This window comes from Corvus kubaryi, unplaced genomic scaffold, assembly GCF_017639235.1.
Source record: "Corvus kubaryi isolate FWS band 111438036 unplaced genomic scaffold, C.kubaryi_AGA036_p1.0 71, whole genome shotgun sequence".
In the NCBI taxonomy this organism is placed as follows: domain Eukaryota; kingdom Metazoa; phylum Chordata; class Aves; order Passeriformes; family Corvidae; genus Corvus; species Corvus kubaryi.
In genome coordinates, this window is record NW_024582059.1 from 16,014,459 (window position 1) to 16,041,735 (window position 27,277).

Below are 27,277 nucleotides of genomic sequence, written 5' to 3' on the forward strand. Positions count from 1 at the left end.
AAGCCTTCAGCAATTCACAACAACCCTCTGTTGGCAAAAAATGCTCTGGATTTGTAACAGCTGCCTGAGAATAAGTTTTGGTGCACAGAAAATAAAGGGCTGGCTGAAAGCTTTCTACTTAATACAGTTTGTCTCAACTGTTTCTCCTCAGAGGCCTGTGACCTTTGCAGAGGACTGAATGCCCTTTTGCCTTTTCCCTTTCTCAGAAATGCCACAGAGCAGTACAAGTTCCCCTTCAAGTGGCTTTTCCTACCATTTTAATTTCTGTTTGTTTTCCTGCAGCTCAGACAAGATGCAGATGTAAGCTGAGCCTGATTTGTGGAGGAAAATAGGAGCCATGTTCATGGGAGGCAACTCCCATCACTCCCCTGCCCAGCCAATACAGCAGCCTTCCCAAAATGAGGCTTTCAAATGGGTTTTGAGCTCCTGCTTCTCTGAAAACAGACCTTCTATTTGAAAACCTCCTTTTAGGGAGGGAGAAGCCCTTCTGGTTCTGTTGTTCCCTACTCCAACCTCCAGCCCTCAGGCAGATCACCCACCCCCTGGGGCAGAACTCCCTCCTGGCACACTGGAAGCCCATTTAAACCTGAGACAGACTCCACTCAGGACAACTGGCCACACTGAGGGGCCCAGAGCCCAGCCCAGCATGTCTGAAGTTTGGCTTGCACAAGGAGCAAAACCAAACCCTGTGCCCAGAACCACTGGTACTGTTCCCGTGGCAGACGAGCCTAGTGTCTCTTAACACAATGTTTTCCCCCTCAGCGAACATAAAAAAATTTTTAAAAATTTTTGAAATGCTATACATGATGTGTGGTGGAAGCACTACACATTTGGGAAGAGCAGCCTTTTTGGGGTCATCTTCAGAGCACACAGACATTCTCATCTTAATTCAGCACCTCACTCCCACCAGTCCCCACCAGGCAGCCCAGCACAGCACCCCACTGTGTCACCCCCTCAGGCCTGGGGATGATGTGCCTGGCTACAAGGCAGCATCAGCCAAGCCTCACCTCCTGATCGCAGCACAGTTCCTTCCAAACCCAGATTTACCGTCGGCTGCTTTCCAGGCTGGAAGGAATGCCTGCCTGCTTGCCATAACAGCCAGTCCGTTGGGGTCTTCCACATCTGATTCCAGGTTCTGAAGAAACAGCTGCTCTTGCTCATCCTACCAACTTCCCCCAGTTGGCAGCAAAGAATACAACCCCAGAAACACACGAAAGATGCAGTCTGCTGCCTCGGGAACCAGTGACTCCCGTGGTGCTCGAAGAAGTCTGCTTCCTTCACCTCCTCCTCTGCAGGGTGGGCTGAGCAGAACGTGTCTCAGAGGGGCGTCACAAGGACAGGCTGCTGAATGTTTTGAACAACAGGAGTGTGACAGAGCCACTCCAAAAGAGTCACTGGTGGCACAAACTACGCAGCTTGTGCTCTCTCATGCTGCTGCTGAGATGGATCCACTCCTGGCAGACACCTCTGTTTGTTTGGCTCTTAGTGAGACAGCCACCCTCAGAGCCCTTTGGCAATACCATCATGATTGCACATGAAAACAAACTCATAAAAAAGTGTAAATGAGGTCATGTTTCACCCATGAGACCACACCTGCCCCCCTCCCCCCCTGCCAGAGGACAGGCTACACCTGATCTGTCTGGTACTCGGAGGCTTCTGATAAGTTTTCAGAAAAGCTCAGGAAGTTTTCCTGGTACTCAGAACAAATGATCTCAAATCTGTAATGCCTGAACTCCACTGCAAAGGTGCCAAAGTAGCACAGGAAGCACATCACCAGGCCCCACTGGATCCTGGAAGCATGCATGTGAATGCCCCGGTCCATAAGGATGAAATCTGGAAGAGAAAGTCAAGGAGAACAAGTGGGAGCAGAGACACAAACCAGTTTGAAAGCCAACAGGGAAGAAAATCTGAACAAAGTCACCTGGATAAGTCAACCCATCCAGCCATCATGAGGAGAGTGTGAATGTGATGCCAGAGATGAAAGGGATGTCGGGTGTCCAATGGTGCCCATGGAGCACAGCAGCCCTCCTATACGGACCACGTCTTCCTGGACCCCAGATTGGGGTGATAAACATTTACAGAGGGAAACCCGGGTGCAGACAAGTCAGTGATTTGCTTGAGCATCCAGCTAGCCAGGGACAAAGCCAGCAAGTGGGGATCTGGCTGGGGGCCCCTACCTTCCAGGAGCTTCCCAGTGGGAACTGGATCAGATCACTGCACCGCAGGCAATGGGAACACCTTTCAAACAGTGAAACCTTTCATTCTATTTAGATCTCCTGCAAAATTGTCCCTTTCTGTGAAGTCTGGAAGCATACTCTACACAGTATGGCACTGAAGTAGGATTGTGCCATGAAGACAAACTGAGTAGCATTCCTAAATGCTTTGAGATGCTAGGGCCGGTGTGAGAAGAGCTGCTGCAGAATATGATACCTGGCTTCCCAGGGAGCAAGACAAAAGGATACAGAGCACCACACAGAGGGTGATGCTGGCTGAGAGAGCCACTCGTGGAATCCCAGCTTTCCGCCCCTCATTCTTCAGGTTGATCTTGAGGGTAAGGGCAGACTGGATCCAGCACGCCAATGTCCCGAAGCCAAAGGTCAGCAATGTGCCCACGATGTGGATCTCCTCATCATTGGAAAGCTAGGAACAAACAAAACAGTGATTGTGTGGACACAAGAGGAATTACCTGATAGCTAACTGGATTGCTGCTGAGGTGGGACAGGGGAGAGTGGGGATCACTGGGGTGAGAGACAGAGATGCTATATCATTTCTTCTGGCAGAGGTGTAAGGTGTAACATAACCAAGGTGAGTTGACAGCTGTCACAGTCAAGCAGATCTTCTGCCCAAAGCCCAAGAGCACCATGGAAAATGCAGTTGCTTGAGGACTGTCTCCACAGCTCCCTGACAAGGCTCACAAATAAATCCTTCCTTGGCTCCAAGTGATGGCCAGGGCAGGCAAGGACAACCCACTGGGTCTTGTACAGCTCCCTGCAATGGATGCAAATTGTGCACCTTCAGTGCCAGCTGCAGGGAGCAGTGCTGCCTGGGGAGTGGGCAGCCAGAGCCCTGACACCCCCTTGAGCTAGCACAAGCCAAAACACAAATACATGCTCCTGGTTTGGCAAGTTTCTCCCAGCAAATTTCCTCTTCTGCCCATCCTTGACCGTTGGGGTCTGAGGCAACATGAACCCAACCTCTCTGGAGTGCCAGTGCTTCCCTGTTCCTTGGGCTTCCCTGTCTCACAGGGCTCAGTGACTGTGCAACACTGCAAGGCAAAATGACAGCCAGGTTCAACTAGCAAGAATCTGCAAAGAGATCCCTTGAGGCTACAAATCCAATCAAAAAGTCCAGCATGGACTTAAGCCAAACAATTTTCCTTTTCTCTCTGCCTCTGAGGCGTTTCTAGAAAAGAAACTACCAGTCTGTAACTTCTCCCTGCAGCCTTGATTCCTGCTTGATGATTTAACAAATCCCCATCAAATAAGACACAATCTACAGGACAACAATCTAGTTGCTGTACCTCCACTGGTATCTCCCCTCCTCTCTACCCCGATTTTTTTTCAAGAGTAGGTCCAAATAATAATACAGGTAAAAATGGGATTGAGCTGCCTTTCCCAAGATAGCCAGCACTGCAAGGGACTTGCAGGTATAATGTCCCTCTAAAACACCCAATGTATAATTTTGAAGAAATATGACTTAATGCCATATTCAGCTCAGCAGTCAGGCAGGGAGAGGCATGGACAAAGGTCTCATTATGACATGCTTTCATGTTTGGCAAAAGATGCAAGAAAGGATACAGATAAGTAACAATGAATGGATAATTAGAATCAGATATCAGAGAATAGAATCAGAATTCATAGACAGGCATGATTCAAAGCATCTACTGTTAAATTACAATCATTTGCTCCAAAGAGTGAAAAAAAGGAAGGAGAGATTGAAACTTAGTGCCTTAGTACTCTTCTCAGAGGTAGACAAAGCTGTTACAAAGGCTTCATAGTTCCTAGCTGGGAAACTCCTGCGAGAAAACAAGACTCTGGGTTTTGGGCTTGTGCTGTGGAGTTAGTAAGACCAATCCATAAAAGTCAAATTATCTCACACCTCATTCAAATAGAAAAAAAAGTCAACTGTTAAGGACACCAAGTTCCTTCAATAACTGTACAACCCAAAGAGGTCCTCACCCTTCACAAAACAAGTACCATTTCTGCATTAGCTCCTTGTCATGCAAAGCCAGGGGAGCAGCCAGCCAGCACTGACCTTTCTCAGTTCCTGCCATTATTGGGGGTCATTACTTGCACCCCAGTGAGAGGCAGAGCCTCAGAGTCAAACCCACATGCCACTAACTCTAATGCCTTGATTTTCACTGCAGCCCTGACAGACACACTTGTGACCACAGGGGACACCCATCCCTACAGATGTGGCAGGTGTTTGTTCCTATAACGTTGCAGGACAGAGGGAGAATGGGAGGGCCGCCATCCAGACACCCATCACATCCGGAGAAGTCCTGGCACTCCTCTGCTGTGTCCCTCTCCTGGCAGGTCTGAGGATCAGCAGGAGGTGGATTTATAGCAGCATATGTTTTAAAAGGACACGGAGCTGTCTGCTAAATCTGTATGGGCATTTGTGCATCTGTTTGCACAGATGTGTCCGCAAACTTCCCGCTCAACCCTTTTACCCAGGGCCATCTGTGCCAGCTCCCAGGGCTCAAGAGATTCGGGAGGTTCCTGCTGTGGCTCTCAGCATGCAGGTGCAAATCCTGCTGGAAACATGTGAAAAGTGATTGTGGCCCTTCATCTCAGCACACGAGGGGCAGACAGAGGTGCTGGAGCAGGTACAGGGAGGGCTGGGGCACATGCTTTTCCCGGGCTCACATCACAGGCTGTTCAAAGACCCAAGCAGATCCCCTAGAATAGCAGGGAACTCACATCACAGACAGAGCAGTCCAAGCCTGCAGGGCAGTACCTGAAAGTTGCCGAGTAGGGTCATCCCAAAAGAAGCCAAGCACAGTGCCACCAAGCCGCTGATGTTCAGCCAAGGGGTGAGCACCTTTGGCTTCAGCTGAATGAAGCGCAGGACAGCCATAACAAGCGCTGGGAAGGAAACACAAGGCAAGGGGTGTCAGTAGGTAGAACCTGCTGCAGTGAACACCTGCCTGGGGGCTCACAGCCCCCTCCTCCTCTTTATACCTGCAGGCCAGCAAGCTCTGTGCTTCTGCATGGCCCCACTTGATCAGGGACAAGACTAAGCACAGGAAGCATTTCTCTTGTAATCCAGATGCACCAAGCTCCAGGCTTCCTTTCCTCATTATGCTTTGTCTGCAAATTTTCGGAGGGAAAGAACACCTTCCTGCTTGCCTGTGAAGCTTCCACAAACACACCATGCATTCACTTAGTGGCATCTGCATTTGCATTGCTTCACTCCACTCAGGAGTCCTGAGCTCTCCTGGAGGAGGTATGTCAAACCCCACTTGTATTAAAAAGCATATGAATGGCACATATTCCTGCATATGGGGTTTGCCATAATGCCCACTGCCTCTTCTCCTCCTCTGGAACAAGTTCTGTTGCCACAAACATTCCATGAAGAATGGAACAACAGTCCTTCCATGCTTACAATTCTCCCAAGCACCATGGTATGTGATAGATGATAGATATGATATATCATACATCGTATGATATGGCATAACCCCAGAAGATACTCAAATCGTGTATGCTTGCCCTCCCTAGGGAATGCTGCATGGAACAACACAGAAAGAAAGGCAATCAGTTGGCCTCCAAATGGGATTCAAACCAGACCACTAAAAATCAATTTAGTTGAACAGGGAAACTTGCTTGCTGTCAAACACCTTCTTATGCTCATGCTCAAATTGATAGCGTGCAGCTCATATTGTTGTAAATAGTTTGCCTTAGCAAATTACATCTGCATTTTCCACAAAACCCCTGGTATAATATAAAAAACATGGTTTAGGAAAATAAGGGCACCGTAAGTGACAAATACCCACTTTTACCCAAACTGCATAAGATATTTGAATTTACTCTCACAGTTGCTCTAGTGAATCAATCCGCTCCAAATCCTTAAAAATGAGAACTTTGTTCCCCCCCAAAAAGAGGACTTCTATTTTTCATCCCCAGGCAATTGTTTGGGACAGCCACCTGTGATTAGTCAAGTTCACATACAGGAACTTTTAAATTTCTATTTCTACAATACAGACTCCTGAAATTATGTGATCTTTTTCTAAAACCTGATGGGAATGACAAAAGGGAATTAAAAGTATGCTGTGCAAAATAATGGCACTTTCAGTCATTCCTACATTTCTAGAATGTTTCTGTAGTTTTCCTCTCCTTTGACATAACTAAGGTGGGCAGAGATAAAAGCTAAAAGCAGCTCTCAGAAGTACACAAATACAGCAGAGGAAAGTTTGACTTTATCCACAAAGCAGAGATTAGAACAGAACAGACTATTTCTGTTGGAAGGGACCTACAACAATCATTGAACTCAGCTTCCTGACCAATTCAGAGCTGACCAAAAGTTAAGGGCATTGTTATTAAGGGCATTGTTCAGATGCTTCTTAAACAGTGACAGGCTTGGGGCATCAACCCTCTCACTAGGAATCCTATTCCCATGTTTGACCACTCTCTCAGTAAAGAAATGCCTCCTAACAGAGAGTCAACAGCACCTCCCAGTTTGGGATCACCAGCAAACTTGCTAATGGTGCCTTCATGTCACTCATCCAGATCGTTGATAAAAACATTGAACAGAACTGGACCTGGAAATGACCCCTGAGAAACAACCACTGGTGGCTGGATGCTAGCCAGATGTAGCTTCTCTACAACTCTGTGAGCCTTGCCCTTCAGCCAGTTCTTCACCCAGTGCACTATGAACCTGCTGAACCCACAGGTGGACAACATCTCCAGAAGGTTGCTGTGAGGGACAGTGTCAAAAGTCTTACTAAAATCCAGAAACACTACATCCAACACCTTCCCTTCATCCACCAGGTGTGTGGCCTTATCATGGAAGGATACTGAATTTGTTCAACAGGACTTTCCCTTTGTGAGCCCATGATGACTATGGCTGGTGATTGCACTGTTCTTTAAATGTGTCCATATCATCTTGTCCCTAATTTTTCCAGGAACTGAGGTTAGACCAACAGGTCTGTAGTTCTCTGGGTGTTCCTTCATGCCCTTCTTGAAGACTGGAATAACACTGGCTGGCTTCCAGTCAGCAGGGCCCTCCCCAGAATCCCAAGACATTTGGTAGATGATAGAGAGGGGTCCTGCCCTAACATCCACTACCTCCTTCTGTACTCTGAGATGAATCCCATCTGGACCAAGGGACTTGTGAGCATTCAGCTGTTACAGCTGGTCCCTGACAATTCCAGTGCCCACAAATGGAAAGTCTCCTCTCCCATGCTTGTGATCCTTCAACTCAGAGGACTGGGCAGCCCAAGGTCTATCAGCATTTTATTAAAGACTGAGGCAGAAAAAGCATTGAATGGCTCTGCTTCTTCTTCATCCCTATTAGCCAGGTTACAGCCTTTTACAAGTATATGTCCAACATTTTCTTTAGGCATCCTTTTGCCACTGACACTTAAAAACACTCTTTTTGCTGTCTGAAACAACTCTGGCCAGTTTCAAATCAAATGGAGCTTTGGCCTTTCCTGTCTTCTCCCTGTATATACAAACCACAGCACTGCAATCTTCCTGCAAAGCCTGACCTCTCTTCCAGAGCCCATATAATGGCTTTTCCTCTTAAGCCAAGCTGCTCTTCTCCCCCACCCTTTGAGCACAATCTCACACAGTGGGATTGCCTGCTCCTATGCTTCTAAAAGTTCTTAAAGACTGACCAGCACTCATGGACACATAAGCCCTCAAAAGCAGATTCTCAACATACTCTCCTAAGTACTTCCCTGAAGAGCTTAAAGTTTGTTTTCTTGAAATTTAGCATTCAAAATTTAGGGATCAAAGCAATTCCTTTTTTGTCATTACAGCAAAAGTTCTAAACTCAACCACTTCATGATCACCAAGGCCAAGACAGTCACCTACGACCACACCTCCCATAACACATTTGCAGTCTGGAGGTTGCATTTCCCCTGTTACATTTCTTTCTTTGCAATGGGAAGCAGCAATGAACAGTTCAAAAGACTTCACATCATCACATTCAAGAAGAATATGTACAGGATATTACTTATGTTCCAGTGACTCTTAAAACAAGCAGAAAGAGAAAGAAACTCCAGTTGTGGTTCCTACCTAGAAATGCTGCCATGTTCATGACTTGACTAAACACACAGCTTGCAGGAGGTGCATCACCTGCAATACTTGAAAATATAAAGTGTATCATTGTAACTCTAGGATGGCAAAGACACATAAATAATAAACCATTAATCAGAGCAGTACTTGGAAGAAAATAATTCATTTACCTTATATAAGGCGGTCTTTCGGGACCAGGTTTCCTAAGAGACATAGGCACAGGGAAAAAGATTCAAGGTTTTCTTTCCCATTTTGCTTTAATTGTTTTATTATTTTAAAGAAACAAGTGATTGAATATAAAGCCCACAAGCAGCTCTTACCTATCTGGTACACTTAGTGGGAGAATTTTGTTGTCTTCCACTGCTATAAAGTACCTGTCAATAAAAAGGAAAAAAGAAGGAAACAGTATAAAACTTCATCCCAGCTTCTATTCCAAGTATCACTCAAACAACACAGTAAGTGTCTCAAAGCCCACTGGCAGGATCTGCTGGAGGAGCCTGTGTTTCTCTCTGCTCAAGCAGGCAGTTTTGCTCATTTCTCAGCCTGTGTGCCTTCCTTTGTGTTGCATCTGGTTTGCATGATCGAGTAGACGAACAGGGTCACTGAACTGAGCTGCCTTAAAAATAACAAGCCAGGGGAATGTTTTCATCTTTAGTTTGAATTGTTTTGATTCACCAGGTTTACTATGGTACTCCATCCACAAAAGCTGTTTTAATAGAGAGGGGATGGGACAAGAAAAACAACAAGCAATGGAGGTCACACAAAAGGCTTAAGCTGCCCCTGCTGCTGGAAAGCAGCATCCATAGACCATGGCCAAAGCCACATCCTACAACATAACTGCTTCTCAGCCTGAGCATAGCTGCTGATCACACATTTATCACTCCCAAATTCGTGCTGCAGTCATCTGCCTGCATGCTTGGAGAGAGCCCAGCTCAGCGAAGTGCATGCCTTGTGTGCATTTCGGTAGGAAGCATTAGGGAGAAAGTGAGAAGTCAGCACTAAGCTGCTGGCAGGTTGTCAGTGCTGGATGCTGAAGATTTTGAGTTTCCACCCCAAAGCAGGGCCTAAGTGTTTCTCCAAGAGCTTTGCTGAGTCATTCAAAGAAAATGTGATTAAAGGAAATTTTTACGTTTTTTTCTTTCTCTTTTCAGGCAGCTCCCAGTAAGACATATCAGGAAGAAAGCAACTTGGCTTGGGGAGCACAGAAACTCAGAGATAAAAATGTGATCCTCCAAGCCATGAACTGCCACAGACTGGCCCCCGCCCCTATCATGTGCAGTCCCAGCCCCACAGTAGCTCAAGGGCAGAGCACCCCCAAAAGACTCTCCTTAATGAGAAGCAAGCTCCCACATAACCAGCAGGAGACAACTTACACTATCCATAATCCAGCTGATGTAAACAGGGTAAAGACAAGAGGTAAAAACATCCACATGCTGCATTTCTTCCCATCCATACCTGCTAGAAACAAAGAACAAAGTAAAAACAGAGGGCAGAGTCACCCATCCTCCTTAGCCGCCCCCTTCTGAGAGCAAGAAGGGCATCCCCACAGCAGGTGCTAAGGCACCGAGCTCCTCACAGCCACGGCAAAGCTTTCCTGCTGTCACTACTGGCATAAGGGGTTCAGCTGCTGCACACAGGCAGCATGCTCCACACAGTTTCTGACAACCAAGGCGCTGGAGCCACGGAGCAGGAGACTCTTCAGCCACACCTACAGAATTGGAGTGGTTTTCAAAGTACTTCCCTCAAGGATTTTGTGCAAGGTGACCACAAGACCTGCAGCTCTGATTCCCAGCTACTTCCCGCAGGCACAAGGCAAGGCAGCCTCCTACCCAGGGTCATTACCAATTCCACACACGCTGCCTCAGCAAAGCCTGCAGCATGGGGAGAGAGGGATGCCCGTGCTGTCATAATCCCCACAAAGCACACGACCAGCTCCCATCCTGGCCACAGCAAGCAGCTAAAAATAGTGTCTGGCCACACACAGAGCGGAGCCGAGCTCCAGTGCCGGCACCCAGCGCGCTGTCAGGAGTCGGGATGAGGCGCTGCAAACAGGATCAGCTCTTGACATGCAGGCACTGTGAAACCCTGCATGTGGCGTAAGGGTGCTGCGGACACTGCCTCCTGAGGAAGCATTTGCCCTCCAGGCAAGATCATGCTGGATGAGCATCTGGAATGCCGGGGCTGTTCCTGTAATATGTGCAATTCAGAAACACTGCTGTGCTGCGGACACAAACAGTCCCATGTCTCCCCATGAGACCTTTGATAATGGATCAAGTATTTTCTCATGCTTTGTCCTCCTCCATAAATGTTCTTCCAGGCACCAACACAGCCAAGAGACACAAAGAAAGCAGAACAACACGAGGCTCACGAGCTCCAGCACCTGCCTTACTTTCACCAGGGCAGCAGCACCTGTGCCCCTGTGCTCTGCCCCCACCCCTGCTGCAGGGCAGGTATTCCCTGGGGTCACCAGCCTCACGAGGCATAGTGAGGCACTGTGGGGTGCCATGACAGCTTGGGATGATGGCCTCTCATTAGAGCCTGCTGGCATTTGCAGCTCAATTACCTCATCCAGGTCCTTAAAGCCATGACCCTTCCCTTTGCCCCAAAGAAAGTACCTGCATTGTCATCCTCCTCCTCTCAGCTCCCCTGGCCTTCCTACATCTGCAGCACAGAGCCATGGTCTGCTCCCTGCTGTGAAGACCAGAGGAGAGTCAGCACCCTCACCCTGTCACAGCAGCCTGCAGCTCACTGCTCCCCTACGGCACCCAAGCTGCAAAGGACACACTGGCTGGACTGCTCGGGGCTCCAGACTCCGGCCCTGCCTCACTGGGACAGAGGCTGAAGGGCTTCAGTGAGGCTCTCCACACCCTGTAGAAGGCATGGCACTCTCACTCTTGCTCTACAAGTCAGCTATCTTGTTTTCCCTGCAAATGACCTAGCAGGGGTACAAAACAACACCCTGGCAGTGCCAGAGTCACACCACACTTGCCCAAAACCATGATGCCATGATTTGGTGCTGTTTGTACAGACAGCCTAGAGTAAGAGAGAAAAGCAACCTTAAAAGACAGAAAAGCAATCAGATAAGGTCTCTTCCCTGACCTGGAAGCAGAGAGAACTGCAGACAAGGAGCATGAAATGATGCAAGTATTAAGTATGCTGATTTAAAAAGCAGGCAGCTCCAGTGTGCATACAGATCTTTAGCATGGCGTAACAGATCAGAAGAAATTACCAGTGAGGGGGACTTGATCTCCCATCTCACCTCTATTCCTCTCCTCCTGTACAGGAGACACAGCATTTCACAGCTCTGTTTCCCGCACAGTTCCTGCTGTTGTGCTTGCAGCTATTCCATGAAGTGCTGCCCTTGCCTTTTCCTCCTGCTGCTCAGCAGCAATGCAGCAGCATTCCTTAGCTGGTGTTGGATGGTGCTCTGGTACTGGAAGACCCATGACAGCAATGTCAAGGACTGCTTCCAGGTGGCAGCTGCCCCACGTGCCACAGGACCGTGTCCCTGACAGCCCCTGGCAGCACAGTGCCCAAGTGCCAGCGCCCCATGCAAGGCAGACATAACTGTGGCCAAATTGCCCCCTCCTGCCTTGGCTGAAGAGAGCAGGCAGGTAACATCACCTCCTGTCCCTGTCTGCTCTGCAAGGTAATTACTGCTGTGCTGGACTCTCCTCTTGTCTCTGGTGGTGGCTGGGCTGAGCCAAGGGAACACAATTCTTTCATGTCAGGGGATGGCACATCTTATTTACCCTTCACCTTTGGAAAGGTACAAAAGTTTCGTTTACACAATAAAAGCAAACACCAGCCATAACACCTGTCCTCATTAACGGGTTGCCATAGCTCCTCCACTTCCCAGCATGGAAACTTCACAAGCTATTTCAGCATTGTCCGTCATGCAGAGAGGGACGTGGCAAGGGCTTTTCCCCCAGGCAGAGCAGTGAGGCAGCACACAGGGACAGGGACTCCACACCAGAATGAAGTGGGGAAATGTGAAAATACTGTCCAGATAACCACTGCTCTGTGCTGAGCTCTAAAATGGAGTGAGGCCAGGACTAGTGCCCAACCTTCCCAGAGTCAGAGCAACATGGCTACAGACTCACCCCCTTGGAAAACAGCCCTCTGTTTAATATTCACTGTGCCACACTGAGTCCCCTTCCATCAGCCACTAACAGAAAATGACATCTAATCATTGAATATTAAATGAATGATCAGTGCAGAGCACAGTGTCCTGATGGGAAGCTGGCTCTGTAGTTCAGACACCCTAATTTCAGCCAGCTAAAAAGAAGGAAACCACCTGCGTCTGATAGATGAAATACCAAAAGTAGGGAAGAAGAGTCCCTTCCCCCCACGTCCCCAAACAGCAACACCTTTTAATGTTGGCCATTGGCACAGCCCACACATGCTTGGATATGTTTCAGCATCCCCACGTGGGCAGGGGACGGTTTAAAAACAGAGCTCAGCTCCCGCACATTTCTCATTTATTCCCTGCTGTGTTGTTCGGGTGCCAGGAACAAAATTACATGTAATCCCAACTTCTTCCAAAGGAGAAACCCTAAGCATGTGCCAAACCTGCCTAGCGTTGCACTAGTGTTCAGCAGACATCATTCTCAGCAGCTGCCTTTGGGTTAGCCTTGTCCTCTTCAGGGATGTCCCCAGTGCTTGTATCTTCAAGCTGGGAGACCTCTGTGCACACTAAGACCAGCACCTCTAAAAGCAGACAGGAACAAGAGAACAAGGAACCCAAACATCACCCTCTTCTGCAGCGCCACACCAGTTTAGCCAAAGTAAAAGGCCAAGAGTGATAGGAGAAATTACTAAAATTCTTTACGGGAAATGTAGAAACAAATTCTTTGACAGTTAATTGCTCCACGGGGATGACATAAAGCCAGCCTTCCTTTCCACAGCTCTGTTCCGCATTGCTGCCATGACCAGTGGTGCCAAATCTGAGCAGTCAACTCCAGCTGGCAACAACAGCAATCTCTGCCAGCCCACGTTCTCCCAAATAAACACACTGCATCCAACAGGCAGCTGGTAATTTCCCATGCCCATTCGTCTTCCGTTTTTAAGGCTTGCACAGGAAGGCCTTCAGCGACAGAAAGCCCTCATGGTGCAATGGATTCACAAAGCTAACAAAAATATTTTCAGCATCACAGCTGACCCAGCCCACCTTCTCAAAAGCTTACATGTGGTTTTCCAGTCCCTCTTGACACACACTCTCACACCAGCACTGCAAAACCACTGTTGAGGCGTGCTCCTGCTGCCAGCTAATATGAGTCAGGGTGCAGAACTGAAAAGAGTTTCTCATTAGCACTGCCCCAGTGTGTGTCTTGAGATTTTCTCTCAATGCAAGCTTACTCATCTCTAGTTCCATTTTTATGTCTAAATCTGCTTAGACTGTCAGCTGCCTGCTCTGCTTTTTTTACCATTGCCCCGCTATACACCCTCAACCAATTAAGCTTCCGTTCCTCTAATGTACACACTTCAATTACAGCAGGCAGTTCACCAAACATATACTGCTGCTTGCTCAAGGTTCATTTAATATGGACATCTTAATTTCATCTGCCAAGCAAAGTTAGAGGCTCCTCCTGAAGTTGCTTTTACCAGAGAACATGAATGTAAGGAAGGACAAAATTACCACATTAACAGAGCCATACATCTTTTTTAAGACTAAAGCATGCAGATGCATTTGAAATGCATAAGCCAGAGCAACACTCCTGCGTTTCACAGCACTAGGCCATGGGGTTATTTCAGAGAACAGGTACAAAGCCAGGAGCACTGGGAGAAGGAGGACACTGTTCAAAACATAGAGCAAGTCATAAAGAAGTGCTGCCAGTCAGCAACAATAAAAGGGGAACAAACACATTCTGTCTTTTGGGGGAGCCCACTATAGCTCTCTGTTGGTTTTAAAAGCAAAAATAACCACAGTCACTTGATACCTAATGACTGTAACTGAGTGGATACAAACCAGCACATTATATAACCTGCCACCCACAAGGCACAAATGCCAACATAACAAAGCAGGGCGTTTTCAGGTTTATCTCAAGGTTTCCAGTGTGAGTGCACAATGAGAGAGATAAGATGTGACAGAGGCTTGTAAATACATAACAAAACGGTGGGATAACAAGAAAAGAAGTGATCCCCTCTGTCAGCAGGGTCTGATGTTCTGCTTGCTTCAGGTACCCACCTACCTAACATCTCACAGATGTGCAGAAATGCCATTTTCATTTTATTTATACAAGAGGAATGGGAAAAGGTAAAGACATCTCCGGGTTGTGCATGGGGGAAGCAGGAGATGCGTCAGTAATCCTGCAACAATGTTGAGAGGCAATGTTTTCAGCCACGGCAACATCAGTACACGTTTCTTGTCTCATTTCACACACTGTGACTGCATCCAGTGTGCTAATGAAATGCTCTGGCCAACATAAACCTATCAGAGATGGGCCAAGTGCAACAAAGAAATGAAACCTTCTAGTCACCAACAAACAGGGGCAGAAAAGGACATACTGATAACCACAGTGTCTGACCCAGAGATATTCCCGCAGCACTGCTGGGTCCTGAGGCCAGCGCACCCCACTGTACCTCAAAAAGTGCCCTCAGTTTTCTGCTTCCTGCTGCCGCACAACCTTCACCCTCAGCCACACACGGGTGTAAGTACTTACAGGCCATTTAGCAACCAGTGCTGAGCTGCTGTGTTACAGCCAGAGACGCCGACTGTCAACTCTTGTGGGCTGAGTCTGCCGGTCTCACACTTGGCGCTGCACGAACCAGGCACGCCCCGCTTCCAGACCAGGCTCCTGGGTGTTAGAAAAGAAAAATGAATATGATCTGCCACCACAGGACCAAAGGGGTGTTCTGTAGGCTTCGACCCATGGACTTATGCCAGATCACACTGATTTCCATGAGGTCCCACTCGTACCATGAGCAGGGCTTGGGCAGTGGTGGCCCTCAGCCTGCAAAACGGCAAAGGAGGCAGAGAGAGGAGCTGGGTGAGGCAGAAGGAAACATCCAGTTCAGACATAAGGAGCTGGGGCAGTAGGCAGGGAAACCAGGCAGGAGCAGCCAGGGTGAGCTGGGGAGAACTGCATTTTGCAGGTGCTGTGTGCTTTGCCCCAGGGATCTCATTCTGCTTGGGAGCACTCACTGCAAGATTCAGCCATCCTGGCTCCTCCTGACCTCAGGGGCTGCACAAGCCAGGTGGCAACCAGCTCCCAGTGAGTCCTCCCAGTGTGTGCTGGACTGCCCACACCCAAGGGCAGATGCTTTACCACCTCTGCAAACGCAGATGTTGAGGAATACACGTAGTAGCTTGGTGAGCAGCTGCAGTGGGAGCTGCAGATTGTGGTGGTGGCTGGAGCCGCAGGCAAGGAGCTGTGACCTGGCCCCCACCCTTTGCCTAGCACAGGGCATGGGGACCTGTGGCACTGGCCAAGGGTGGCTGGTCACCCAGAGACTCCACAGAACCAAATAAACAGCAAGAAGGCCCCAGACTAAATACCACAATTGGAACTGGTGCACAGAGTGTGAGGATATAAAAGCCTGGGGATTCTTTAGTTCAGAGTCCCCCTTACCCAAGGCACCAATTCAAGCTGTCATGGTGTTACTGCACCATGATTAAATTACTTAAAGGGTCCAGACCTCTGGGACTCTGCTATGGGAATCCTGGGGTCCAGCCAGTGAGGGAAACCTGTCTGACTGTGTGAGTGTGGGTTGTGTGAGGAGTCAAGCAGGGTACACACCAGCTTAATGGAACCACATGCTGTGAAAGGGCTTCAGTCCCAGCCTGGCACAGTGGGAATGTGACTGCCAAAGTGGCTCCTGGGTGGTCAGACAGGAAAGTTTCCTTTACACAGAGATGCTCAAGACTGGAGCCACTTTCACCAGACTTCTGAGACGCAAGGGAAATCTAGCAGAGTCTCAAGACAGACCATACCCATAGTCTCACACCACCACCACAACCACAAGGGTGTATCTTCCCCTTGAGAATCCTTTGGTTTGGGATGCTTGTGAGAAGGGCACTTACCTTAAAGTCCCAGCCAATCCCCAAAGTAAAGAGCTGCTGGAAAATGAGGAGGGCTATTTATCTCCTCAAAAAAAAAATAAAAGACAGCAAAGCTCTCCCAGCTTCAGCTGTGCTGTGAGGAAAGCCTCTGAAACCACCTCCTTGCTCTGCAGGCAATACAGAAATGTAGGCTGATGTTATGGCAAAGCCCAGGAAGTCAGAGGCACTGTGCAGACAGGCTGTCCAGTGACTGTCCTCCACCTCAACCACCCCAATCTAATGACCACAGTCTGAACCCACAATAAGCAGAATGAGTGTTTCTCCACCCATAAAGTACAGAGATCTTGACAGGGTATTAATAAATTGATAGACGTGTTTTATTTGCTCCTCAGTTCCAAAAATCACAAATGCCTCCAAGCATTTCCAACGTGCATGAGCAAGCAAAGCCAAGACACCGGAAGGGGGAAGGAAGTCTGCCCAAAAGGTTTGTCCCATTATCAGGAAAACAATGTAAGTGTTGGGAGTGGCAAAGAACACTTAACAGGGAGGTGAAACCTCATGTGTTGACTTACAAATAGCTTTGAAGGTAAGGAAAAACAGACTAAGCCCAGGGGAACAGACTTGGCAGAACATTATTCCTGATCATATTGTCTCCTTCTCCCATAGTTTATGGATGAGAAAGTACACACCCTGCAAGGACAGAAAAATTCCAGGTTCCCCTGCCTTTTCTACCCTGCCACTGTTTTTTCCCACCAAATAGAAAACACAAACTCAAGCTACAGAGCTTCTCATGAAGTGCAAGCGGGGCTTCTCCCACCTGTCTACCCTGTCTTTCATCTATTTTATCCCTTCCACCCCTCTTCTATTCACCTTGTGGAAGCACAAGCTCCTTTCTTCACTGCATTTTGCAGCTCTACACTTTTGGAGAGACGTACGCTGTCCCCAGAGCAGCATTTCCTTTGGTAAATGCAACTTGTCACGGGGAAAACACCCCAGGCCTGAGAGCTGTTAGGGACTGTGGCAGAGCATACTGAGCTTTCTCAGGACAGTTTTCCCTCACCAACCTCTTCAGCCTGACGACTCACTCCTCCTCCACAGAAAGAGGTGCCTCTTCTTCACATATTCACCACCAAAGCCCCAGAGGAGCAGCAATAAGGTGATGGCCCAGAGGGTGAGCTACAAGGAATAGGTGTGCAGTACCCGTGACTTGGCTTCTGCCACTCCACTAAAGAGGCCCCTTCTGGCACAGGGATTGTCTTTTGACTCTGTTGACACCTGTGGAAATCATTTTCCCTGGGAGACAAAGTACAACATAAGCAGTCATACACAGGCACTTCTGTGTTCACCACTTCCTTGCCAGCATTCCTTATCTGTAGGAATTAGCTACATTTGTTTATCAGTGCCTCAAGCTGCTACAAACATAAGCTGCTGTTTGTAGGGTGTTTGGGTGAGCTACAGTAGGAAGGTGCCATACAGCGTTTCCCCTCATGCAAACACGATGGACAGAGGGGAGCAGGGAACAGCTTCCAGATGTTCAACAGGGGCCAAGCCTGTGTGCCCAGCCCCTACATTGCATCCAGAGGGATTAAAACTTTTAAAGTCTGTTGAAATATTTTCAGAGACAGACTTTTCTGGAGGAGACCACATTAAATGACCTCTGAGAGCATTCAGCTGGGCCAAGACCACACTGGGGAGGCTCTCTCTGACAAAGCTGTGGCCATCTTCAGTGTCTTGGCCAGGCAGAATCCACTCTTGCAGTTCTGTGGTGCCAAAACTGAAGGGCCACTGGTTCTTCTGGTTCAGGCAGTCACCACTATTAATACCAGTGGTTCCTCACGGGAAGCAGGAAATAATACAGCGAGAGCAGAAGTTCTCTCCCTAAGTACCTGGACCTGCCCCAGCACAGGAAATTGCAGGGAGGATGCTGGACACTCTCCCCACCATTGCAGCACATCAGCCCACACCCTCCAGGTTTTTGCTCCCTTCCCTTTGCTACCCATGGGAGAGGCAGCCCAGACCTCTCCCCTGCAAGCAGGGCCATCCAGAGGCAACCTCAGCATTAAAAATGTACAATAAACCTCACGTGAGGTAACCTATAGCCATTTTCACATCTCTCTCCTCCCATTCACTCTGCCCTTCTTTCTCCACCTGTTCCCAACGTGTTTTTCTTCCTTTTCACTCTCATCCTGCCCTCATCCTTCAGCCTCAGGTGACCTCTTCTGCAACCTGCAGGGACCCAAGGTGAGGAAAGACCTTTGCAAGTCTTCTTGAGGCAGCAGAACCCCACAATTACTCCCATTTTAGGCAACAGGGCCAGTGATTTGCTCGCTGAGAGGTCACACTGGAAATCAGTGACACAGAGGAGCATGTGCTCACAGAGTGCTGGTCCAAGCCTCCTACTGCAGCAGCAGCCTCCTCACCTGCCACCACCCCCTATCCCAGTGTATCCTTCCCAATACATTGCTTAGGATCATCTTTCTCTTTGCTCACAGACCTTTCTCAGCTTCTGTACTCCCTCTTAACCTGCAATCGCAGTTCATTGTTTCAGCTTGGACTGCAGGATTGGGACCTTAAAGCGTCTCTGTTGGGGCAAACCACAATCTTGCAATCTCAGGCTGCCCGGAAATGGCTGGGGGAAGAGAGAAAACCATGGACATGACGTTTCTTTCAAGAAAAAACCAACTGAAAACGTTGGTGTTCTTGCAAGCACACATCCCTGCTCTGCATCTGGAAAGCAAACACTGCAGCACAAAGAATCTTAAAAGGGGAAATGAAACAACTGCACTTTCAGCATCCAGGTTCAGAAAATGCTGACAGCTGGGCATGGATAATCACAAGAAAACAATTTGACTTTTAGTAGTTCAGCAGTGAAATCAGGAGCAAGACGTTTGTCAAGCAAATAGGAGTCCCCTCTCTTCATCCCATTACCCAAAGGCAGAAGGTGGGCAAGAATCAAGTCCCCTTCTTTTAGGCACTGTCATCTGTTTGAGCAAGACACAACAGGCAGGCAGTGTCAGGATACACCTTTCACACATTGCCCTCCTCCATATTGAATTGCTAATCCTAATTAACCATATGTGCGTACATTGCTATGGCATGAGGATTGTGTGAATGTTGATCAGACAACCCTTAGGGTCACTTCCACAAGTAGCTTTGTTTAAAAGGGAAAAAAAAAAGGAAAAAAAAAAGCAGAAAGGTTAACTCATAATTTCTGCAACCTTTATAGATTAAGGACTCTGCATCAAAGGTTTGGCACAAGGATGATGCTCTAATTAAAAACTAAGACTGAGATCCCAAGCGACCCCATCATCACCCTGGGACATCAGCACCCAGCATCTTCCTATCACTCAGAGAGAGGCTCTCGTCCTTCCTTCCCTGAGGGACCACAGCACAGCTGAACGGCCTTTCTCGACACCTTAAATTTCCTCCACGAATTTTAACCGGACACAGCCTGCATGTCCTGACAGGACGTCCTGGCAGGATCTGGGGAAGGCTGGACCTGTCCCACTCCACAACCTCAACCCAGGTGAGCTTCTTCACAGACCCCTATGCAGCAACCCGGCCGAGGACCCTGCCGAGTTCTGTCACCACCACATTCCTCAGCGCCCAAGGGATGGATGCCCCAGAGGGATTCATGGATGAGAGGGATGCCGAAATCATGACCTGGCAGAGCTCTTCCACAGCTGGATCCTTCAGGCCCTGGGTGAAGCAGCTCTAATCCTCCTACCCAGCCCGTGTCTACCTGCGGTGACACAGGACGCTCCAGGACAGGCAGCGCGGGGTCCCGGCTCCTGCCGCAGGCTGCAGCCCCAGCCCCGCCCGCAGCTCCAGGGCTCCCCGGCGGCCGCGGGCAGCCGGACCACGGCCGGGGCGGGGGCGACGATCCGCGACAGGGCGGGGCGGCAGCGAGGCGGCAGCGGGCGGGAGGGGGTGTCTGGCACTCCCGGCGCAGGCTCCCGGGAGCGGCTCCTACCTGCGCACCTGCGGACGGCTCCGGCTCCGGCGGCGGCGGCGAGCGCGGCCGGGCTGGTCCGAGCCCCAGCTCCGCCGAGCCCCGCCCCGGACGGGCGGGTCCAGAGCCGCCGCGGCCACCGGGGGCCCCGGAGCAGCGCGGGGGGGAGGGGGCTACTGGAGATGGAGCCGCTGTGTCGCTCTGACCGCGGGTTTGGGATGCCGGGATGCCGTCACAGTCCCCCCGGGCGCTTCAGGGCATCCCCCGGACACGGCCAGCGCCACGCCCCGTGTGCAGCCGCAGCTCCGCCCGGTCCCGCTGTCTGCGGGCCGTCCCCGGTGCGGCCGTGCGAAAGCGTCCCTGCTCTGCCCTCTTCCCTGCCCGCCCTTCCCAGCGCCAGGAGCACCTACCCAGCCTGCGGCTCTGCGTGCGCCCTCTGCTCCAAGCCCCCGGAGGCACCGGGGAGGGCTCGCCGCACAAACCCCGCATCTTTGCAGCCCTCCCGGGAGTGCTGCCCATTTGGATGGGTATTTTGAAATAAGGAAGCAGCCACCCAGTAGCAAGAGACCCCAAGAACAGCATCTTCCACCCCTTTTCCTACTGTGGTGGGCTTTGTGATCTCTGCAAAGTATCTCTGTGGTTGGAATTTTGAGAAGAAACATTCCCAGCAAAACAGCTCGGTGATAACCATTTGGGACTGTTTCCTGGAGTGGAGGGATCCCATCACTGTCTGATCTTCATGGGATTAAGTCAACATGAATGCTACCACTTCTTTTTCCTCTTCCTCCCATCCCTCTGTGTCAGGATAACTGATGTTATCTAGCAACTGTGTTGTTTGTTTTCCTAAAATCCAAATAAGGTAGCACTTACACAAAATTTTGTCCTGGTGCCATCACTTACGAACGAACACAAAACAGACAGATGCCCAAATCCATGTCAGCCCCCAGAACAGAGCTGAGTTATACATCAGCAGTTTATCTGCATTTCATAGTCTGCCCTTCTAGCAAGGAGCACTCCTTCACTCTGCAGGTTTGGCCCTCATAGAACACTCTGAAAAGATTTCGTGTCACTGATCCCCAGGGACTGAAAATCCTTCAGAGTGCTGATCCTCAGAGCAAGCACTGCACCAGCAGGTCCCCTGAGCCCTTTCCAAAGTGGCTGCATCATCAAGGGAGAGGACAGACACTCCCACAGAAAGGCATGTACTGTGTATGCTTCTCGGTGTTTTAAAGGCTGAGGGGGCTATTTTTAGAGCCGAAATAACATTCTTCCTGCTTTGGTATTTCAAATCCTATGTTATCCTGGACTAATAAATGGTTCCTTGCAGCATTTGCTTTTTTTGCAACCCCACAAAATCCAGAGATCTTGGCCAGGTTTCTCCTCTGCCCCATGGCACTGCCATGCTCAGGAGCCAAAAGTGACTTCCAAGCATGGCTTTCCTCGGGCAAGGAGTTGCTATTGCCTCCATGTCACCAAGAGAGGCCCCAAAATCAGGTGCCTGGAAAAAAATACGCTTGAGGTATCAGCATTAATCGCATCCCTCCCTGCAAGGCTTCTCATGACAGCAAAAGTCAGGGAAGCTCACCTTAAAAGTAATAGAGGGGAGGTCTTTGAATCCCAGCACCCTCTGGCTTTCAGCAGCTGAGGTTGAAGAAAACCTTCTGTCAAACACGTGAGAAGTGAGTGCTCAGCCCCAGCGATTTTGGCCAGAAAGGAAAATGCAGCAACTAATGAGAAACTGCCTTAGTCACTTCACCTCTGCTGTCAGCCAATACTGGAAAGGAAACAATGCACCATATGGGATTTTAAGGCAATTTCATTTTTGGTAAACTCTGAGTGTCTGAGACATTTTGTTCACAGTTCTTTTTTGAGCAGATGGTGTCCCTCTGAGTGCTGGAAAACGCATGATGCTGACAGGCCCACCAAAAACCTATTACAAATTAAAAAATCACAGCTTGAAAAAAGGGCACAGCCTGGGGACAGCAAGCATGTGCTGGAGCCCACCCAGTGCAGGAAGCAAGAGAGATGCAGGCAGGCATCAGCTGTCGAGGGGTGATGTTACGAGGGTCCATGGAGACATTTCCTACAATCATTTCTTCAGGGGACACCATGGGAGGAGCAGCCCCTCTCCCATGACCCTCATCCTGCAGCATCTCCCTGTCGGGGGTGTGAGGGTGCAAAGGGAGGTAAGACATGTGGGCATGTTGTGTTGGAACTGCATCCCACAATAAGGCATCACCTGCCTCCCTCATGGTAATGCTGCACATCCCAAAGCCCACTGCAAGCTCACGCTGACCTGTGGGAAGAGTCTTTTCTCCCACATCTCCACCAACACTGCCTTGGCAAAGTCGAGCAGCCACAAGTGCCTGCCCTCACCTTGTTTGAGGTTACACCTGGCTTTCCCAGGGGTGGATGTGCCAGAGGCTGACAAGAAGGCACAATTGCAATGACACTTCTGGGCAGATGTGAGGATGCTCCTGGGGTGCTGTGAGCAGCGTTTGAATTCTTCTGTCCCAATCTACACTGGGTTTTCCTGCTGGGCCACTGAGACCCACAGGGGATCTCCCTGGCAATTTTCCTGGACTGCAAAAGCAACCTGCTCCAACGCAAGCAAATGTTCCCAATTACAGCTTTGCTTTGCTGTCTGTTCATTAGTATTTCCGCCCCTGATGAATTACCGCACATGTACATTCCCTGTCCAAATTTCACCACATCAGTGCTCTTCATGAGGAGTGAACTGCAGGCCACTCACACCTGCTTTCTTCCAGAGACAGAGAAGTGGCAACTCTGAGCCCCCCATGTCCTGACATCAAGTAGCAGGATCAGGCCTTGGCAGTATTTTATTTTTCATGTGAAGGACAGGACTACCACAGAGCTAACCCCTGCCCTTGCAGACCTCACTCACAGCTCAGGAGGAAGCAAAGCAACGTCATGCCCCTCTAGTTGCTGTCCTTCCCAGGGTGATATTACCATTGAAGACTGGCTGTGGTTATTCTGGACTGGATTTTTTGGGAGGAAAAGGTACACAGAGATGAAGAAAATGGAAAAGGGAATTGCTTTGAGTTTGTTTTCATTTCTGGGAGATACGTGTCTTTTGAAAATACATTTGCCACCTTTTTCTCCTGTCCTGCTCCTTTCAGCTCCAAAGCTGGAGTGAGGCCTGGCAAGAAAGGTTGCCCACCCAGAAAGAGGAGCAAGGGGGAAAACGGGCGTAGGGATCACTCAGCAGCAGCCATTGGAGCTGCTCCACACCCTGATGCATGTGTTAAATACAATTAAAACTGTTGAAAGCCAGTTTAAACTGTTTCTCAGTTGAAGTGTTAACCCTTATTTCATTAGCCAGATCAACTCTTATCAAAGCCATCTGTTCCTTTATTGAGCTTTTCAAATATTGTGATAGACTTCATTTCTCCAAATGCCCTGCTGATAAATAGATGCCATCTGAGCAAGTGCACCTGAGGCTTGGCTTTGACAAGGTGTGCTCAGGGTGGCTGGAGAGGCAGTGACCTGCAAAGTGCACTCTCTCACCCTAAGAAACATACCCAGATCCCACCCCTATGAGATGAAGCTCTTCCCAGTTCACCCACATGATCCCAACCAAGAAAAATGCACCTAGATCAGGGAATGGAGCAGCAAATTGAAGGGACCCATTCCATCTAACTGCAGCAAAGTGACATCATTTAAACGTTAGGAAATGAAATGGAGTAAATGGAAACAAAATTATACATTTTTTCCATAAAAAGAGAAGTAAAAAAAAAAAATTACTGCTGTGATAGCAAATACATGGGATAAAGAGGACTTGTAGTCAGGGTGTGAGCTCTGGGGAAGAAATCTTGCAGTGCCAGAGTGCCAGTGTGTGCAGCTGAGAGCTGCAACCTGGTGTGCCCTGGCCCCAGTGGGTGTGTATTCTGGCCTGGCAGGAGGACAGTCCTACATGAAGCACAGAAAATTCTGGGGGGAAAAAAGGGACAATTTTTTTTTCTTTAAGAATAATGACATTGTGTAAAATAATTATTTCCTATTATTGTGCTGTAAATGCTACTGGAACTGTGTCAGTCAGGAAAATTTAGCAGCCACAGTTAATAAAAAGGTTAGGCATGCTGTGCAGATGTGGTAAGGACCATTTCACCTACATTTCTTATCTGTGCTGCTCATTGGAGCCTTTCCTCCAGTCATTTTCCAAGTCCTGCAGGAGGGATTTTTTTATTGTTCTGCAGGCAGGCTTTGCTGCTCACCTGCTTCTCTTGGGCAGTAGATTTATCTTTAACAATGCTTGTGTATGGCAAGGCCTTTACCTGCCCTGGGGCCATACCTTTGCTCCTTGCCCTTTTGGCTTTAACCCCAGCTTGGCCATGGGCGGTACAGGAAGGGGAGAGGCAGCGGCACAGCTCCTGGAGTCACTTGTCTGAAATCCAGGATGGGAATTCTTTCATAATTTTCTCAAAAAAAGCCTAAATCAGGGTTTAACTCTCCAGGGAGCGGGGCAGCAGGAGATGGACTCAGCAAAAGCAATGCACCCCATGTGCAAGGGGTGATTTAAACAGCAACAGCCTCCAAACCATCCCGTGGGCAATTTTGCCCATGCAGGGGCACCCCAGGAGTTCTAAATTTTTCCCCTATTCTCACCTGTTTAGTGGGGCTTAACCTGGGTAGAGGTTTTTGACAGAGGTTTCTGCTCCCAGGCCAGGCACAACTGTGCCAGTGCCTCTGTGGGAGCTGGGGCACATGGGCACATGTTAGCACTTGCCTCCTTTCCCACTGGGCTCAGCTTTCAGTTTTGCTTTTCATTCTTCTTTTAAAATAAGATCTTACGGGAAATTGCACCTTGATTCCCATAAACACCCAGAACGTGGTGAATGCTCTGTAACACCCTTTCCACATAAAGGGTAGAGCTACAAAACAGCCTAGGGGCAAAAATACCCAGATAATACAAGTCCAGCCTGGCCATGCCTTTGGGACCACAGTCTGGGAGCTGATGTATCATCAACCTCCCGCCAAACTGAGAGGCCTCCCAGCTGCAAATACCCTAAACATTGTCCAACCCCATAAATCAGCCACCACACTTCCAGCCTTGCACGGATTCTCAGGCTCACATGGACACAGGAGACCTTTTAGAAGATCTTTTTTTTCCTAGGAGCCTCCCACCCCAGCAGCTGAATGTGATACCTGCAGGCAGGCCACATTTCCCATCTGCCAGGGTTATTTCTAGGAAGCTGTGTTCTGGCTGCCAGCCAGGGGACAGCAGTTGCCTTGCACTTCCAAGCTGCAACGGGATGCAGACATTCCCGGGGCTTACCAGGGAACAGCAGAGCCTCTGGAGGAAGTGAGCTGAGCAGAAATCCACCCTTCATACCCCAAGAGTGCAAACCCCGATGCATTTCTTCAGCGCCAGCCCTCACCCTCTCCCTGCAGCATTGCTCTCAGGGCACAACTTCAGTGCCAGCAGGTTTTGCTCATGCCTCCTGCTCCAGGGATTACCCCAGCCCAGCTCAGCCCAGCTGCAGCAAGGATAGGGTCAGATGAGCCTGGAAGTTTCTCTGCAGTCAGCCAGCACAACCTTGGTCTCACCTCACACTTTGACTGCTGTGTTTGTGCTCCTCCCTGACAATTGATAATAACATTGGTTATTATCAATAACATTAACCAATAACATTGGTTATCAATGTTTGCATAACCAATCATGTGCTGTAATTTGGAGATTAAATCCTCCTCTAGAGATTGTGCCAAGTCCCAGGGGTCCCAGGGCAGGCTAGCATTCCCTCGAGCCACCCCATGCCAGAAAGCAGCTAGCCTGCTTGGGAGTTTCCACTTGGAAGGAGCACACAGCTCCAAAGCCAACACTGCATTTCCTAAGGGACCCACCAGTTCTGGGAAAAGAGGTAAGACTGACCCAGTGCCTGCTGTGTGCCAAGGCTGAGAGCCTGGAAACACTCACTGCCACAGTGCATGGGGCAAATACGTGTTCCCGCTCCTGCATGCTGTTATTCCAGATGAGTCAACGTGCCAAGAACAGAGTTAGAGACAACACAGGATCAGGCACTGCCAGACCATCAGGTCTCAGAAGACAGTCAGTGTGTTCCTGGTTAAGTGCAACCTACAGCCAGCCACCAATCCACCAGCAGTCCCTCAACACTTCTGCACTGCTCAGGAAGCTCTAGCCAGGTCTTTAACTACCAAATCAGCAGGAGAAGTGCCACAGACCACAGAAATAAGTGCAGCTCATGCCCCAGCACCCACCCTACCAAGGCTCCACAGCTTTCCCACATCACTTCATTCAACAGTGGATGGATCCAGCACCTACCCCGGGAAATGGCAGTGGCCCTTCCTGCCTCCCACAGACCCTACATCTTCTTGAGGAAGAGAAAACCACACTAAAGAACATGAGCATAATAATTTAAAAAAACAAAAAAACCAAAACAAATGAGCAAAAAGTTCAAAACAAACACAAAACCACAAACAAATAAGCAAAAAAAGGAAATGCATGGAAGTATTCCTTGTTTTACCAAAATTTGAGGCACCCTCTTTAAAAATCTATTTTTCCTGCAAAGCCTGGCACTTTTTAAATCAACTCTACCACACGGAGAATTTAATCTACAAAAAGAAGGATTCAGGTAGCATAAGCTTCCAGATAAGCATTTGATAGAGGAGCTTTTTCTTTTCTGAACAATGTTTCTTCACTTATTTTCAGTTTTTCAAAACCAGGCAACTTGACAATGGCTTCAATTTCAGTTTTCATATCCCTGAAATACACTGGAACTGCTGCTGCTGCTTTTGAAGTCTTATACCTGGGGGAGGGTGGGGGGAATCTTACCTTGTTGTAATTGTAGGTATTCAGAACAGCATGTGCTTCATAGCAAAGCCACTTACTCTTACACCAGGCACTTGACAGGAATGAGCCTGAGGAAGTCCAAGCAGTAGCAGGACAAAAGAAAAATGATAAAGATCAACAGGAAGCTGTGTATTTTGGTGCATTCCCTGTAGTTCTGCACTCAGGAAATTGCACGAAGGAACGGATGGGAGCACCAGTGAGGTCAGGTGTTTGCACATCTTCCAAGCTTCGCTCCTACACTCACACCCCAAGTC

General features: G+C 49.0%; 1 protein-coding gene across 4 annotated transcripts; it reads right to left on the minus strand.

Annotated features, from left to right (window-relative positions):
* Positions 1 to 1,551: 1,551 nt before the first annotated feature.
* TMEM150C (transmembrane protein 150C) lies at positions 1,552 to 27,057 on the minus strand. 4 transcript variants are annotated; one of them, XM_042049620.1, is made up of 9 exons: positions 27,006 to 27,057; positions 14,903 to 15,037; positions 9,614 to 9,698; positions 8,561 to 8,614; positions 8,411 to 8,443; positions 8,241 to 8,308; positions 4,960 to 5,087; positions 2,463 to 2,640; positions 1,552 to 1,833 (listed from the first exon to the last, which is right to left on the minus strand). In XM_042049620.1, exons 2-9 carry the CDS (start codon positions 14,907 to 14,909, stop codon positions 1,625 to 1,627), a joined length of 762 nt encoding a protein of 253 aa, XP_041905554.1. In that variant the 5' UTR covers positions 14,910 to 15,037; positions 27,006 to 27,057; the 3' UTR covers positions 1,552 to 1,624. The 4 variants fall into 4 exon arrangements, with proteins under 4 accessions (XP_041905554.1, XP_041905556.1, XP_041905552.1 ...); XM_042049622.1 differs by lacking the exon at positions 27,006 to 27,057 and adding an exon at positions 20,216 to 20,318 and having other exon boundaries at positions 9,614 to 9,695; XM_042049618.1 differs by lacking the exon at positions 27,006 to 27,057 and adding an exon at positions 20,216 to 20,318.
* Between the last annotated feature and the right edge of the window lie 220 nt (positions 27,058 to 27,277).

What these genes read in the sequence shown, in the direction of transcription:
- TMEM150C (XM_042049620.1), bottom strand. An exon ending in GAAAGACCGCCTTATATAAG is followed by an intron (nt 8,309 to 8,410) that starts GTAAATGAATTA and finishes TATATTTTCAAG; the next exon opens with TATTGCAGGTGATGCACCTC. An exon ending in CCCTACTCGGCAACTTTCAG is followed by an intron (nt 2,641 to 4,959) that starts GTACTGCCCTGC and finishes GTTTGTTCCTAG; the next exon opens with CTTTCCAATGATGAGGAGAT.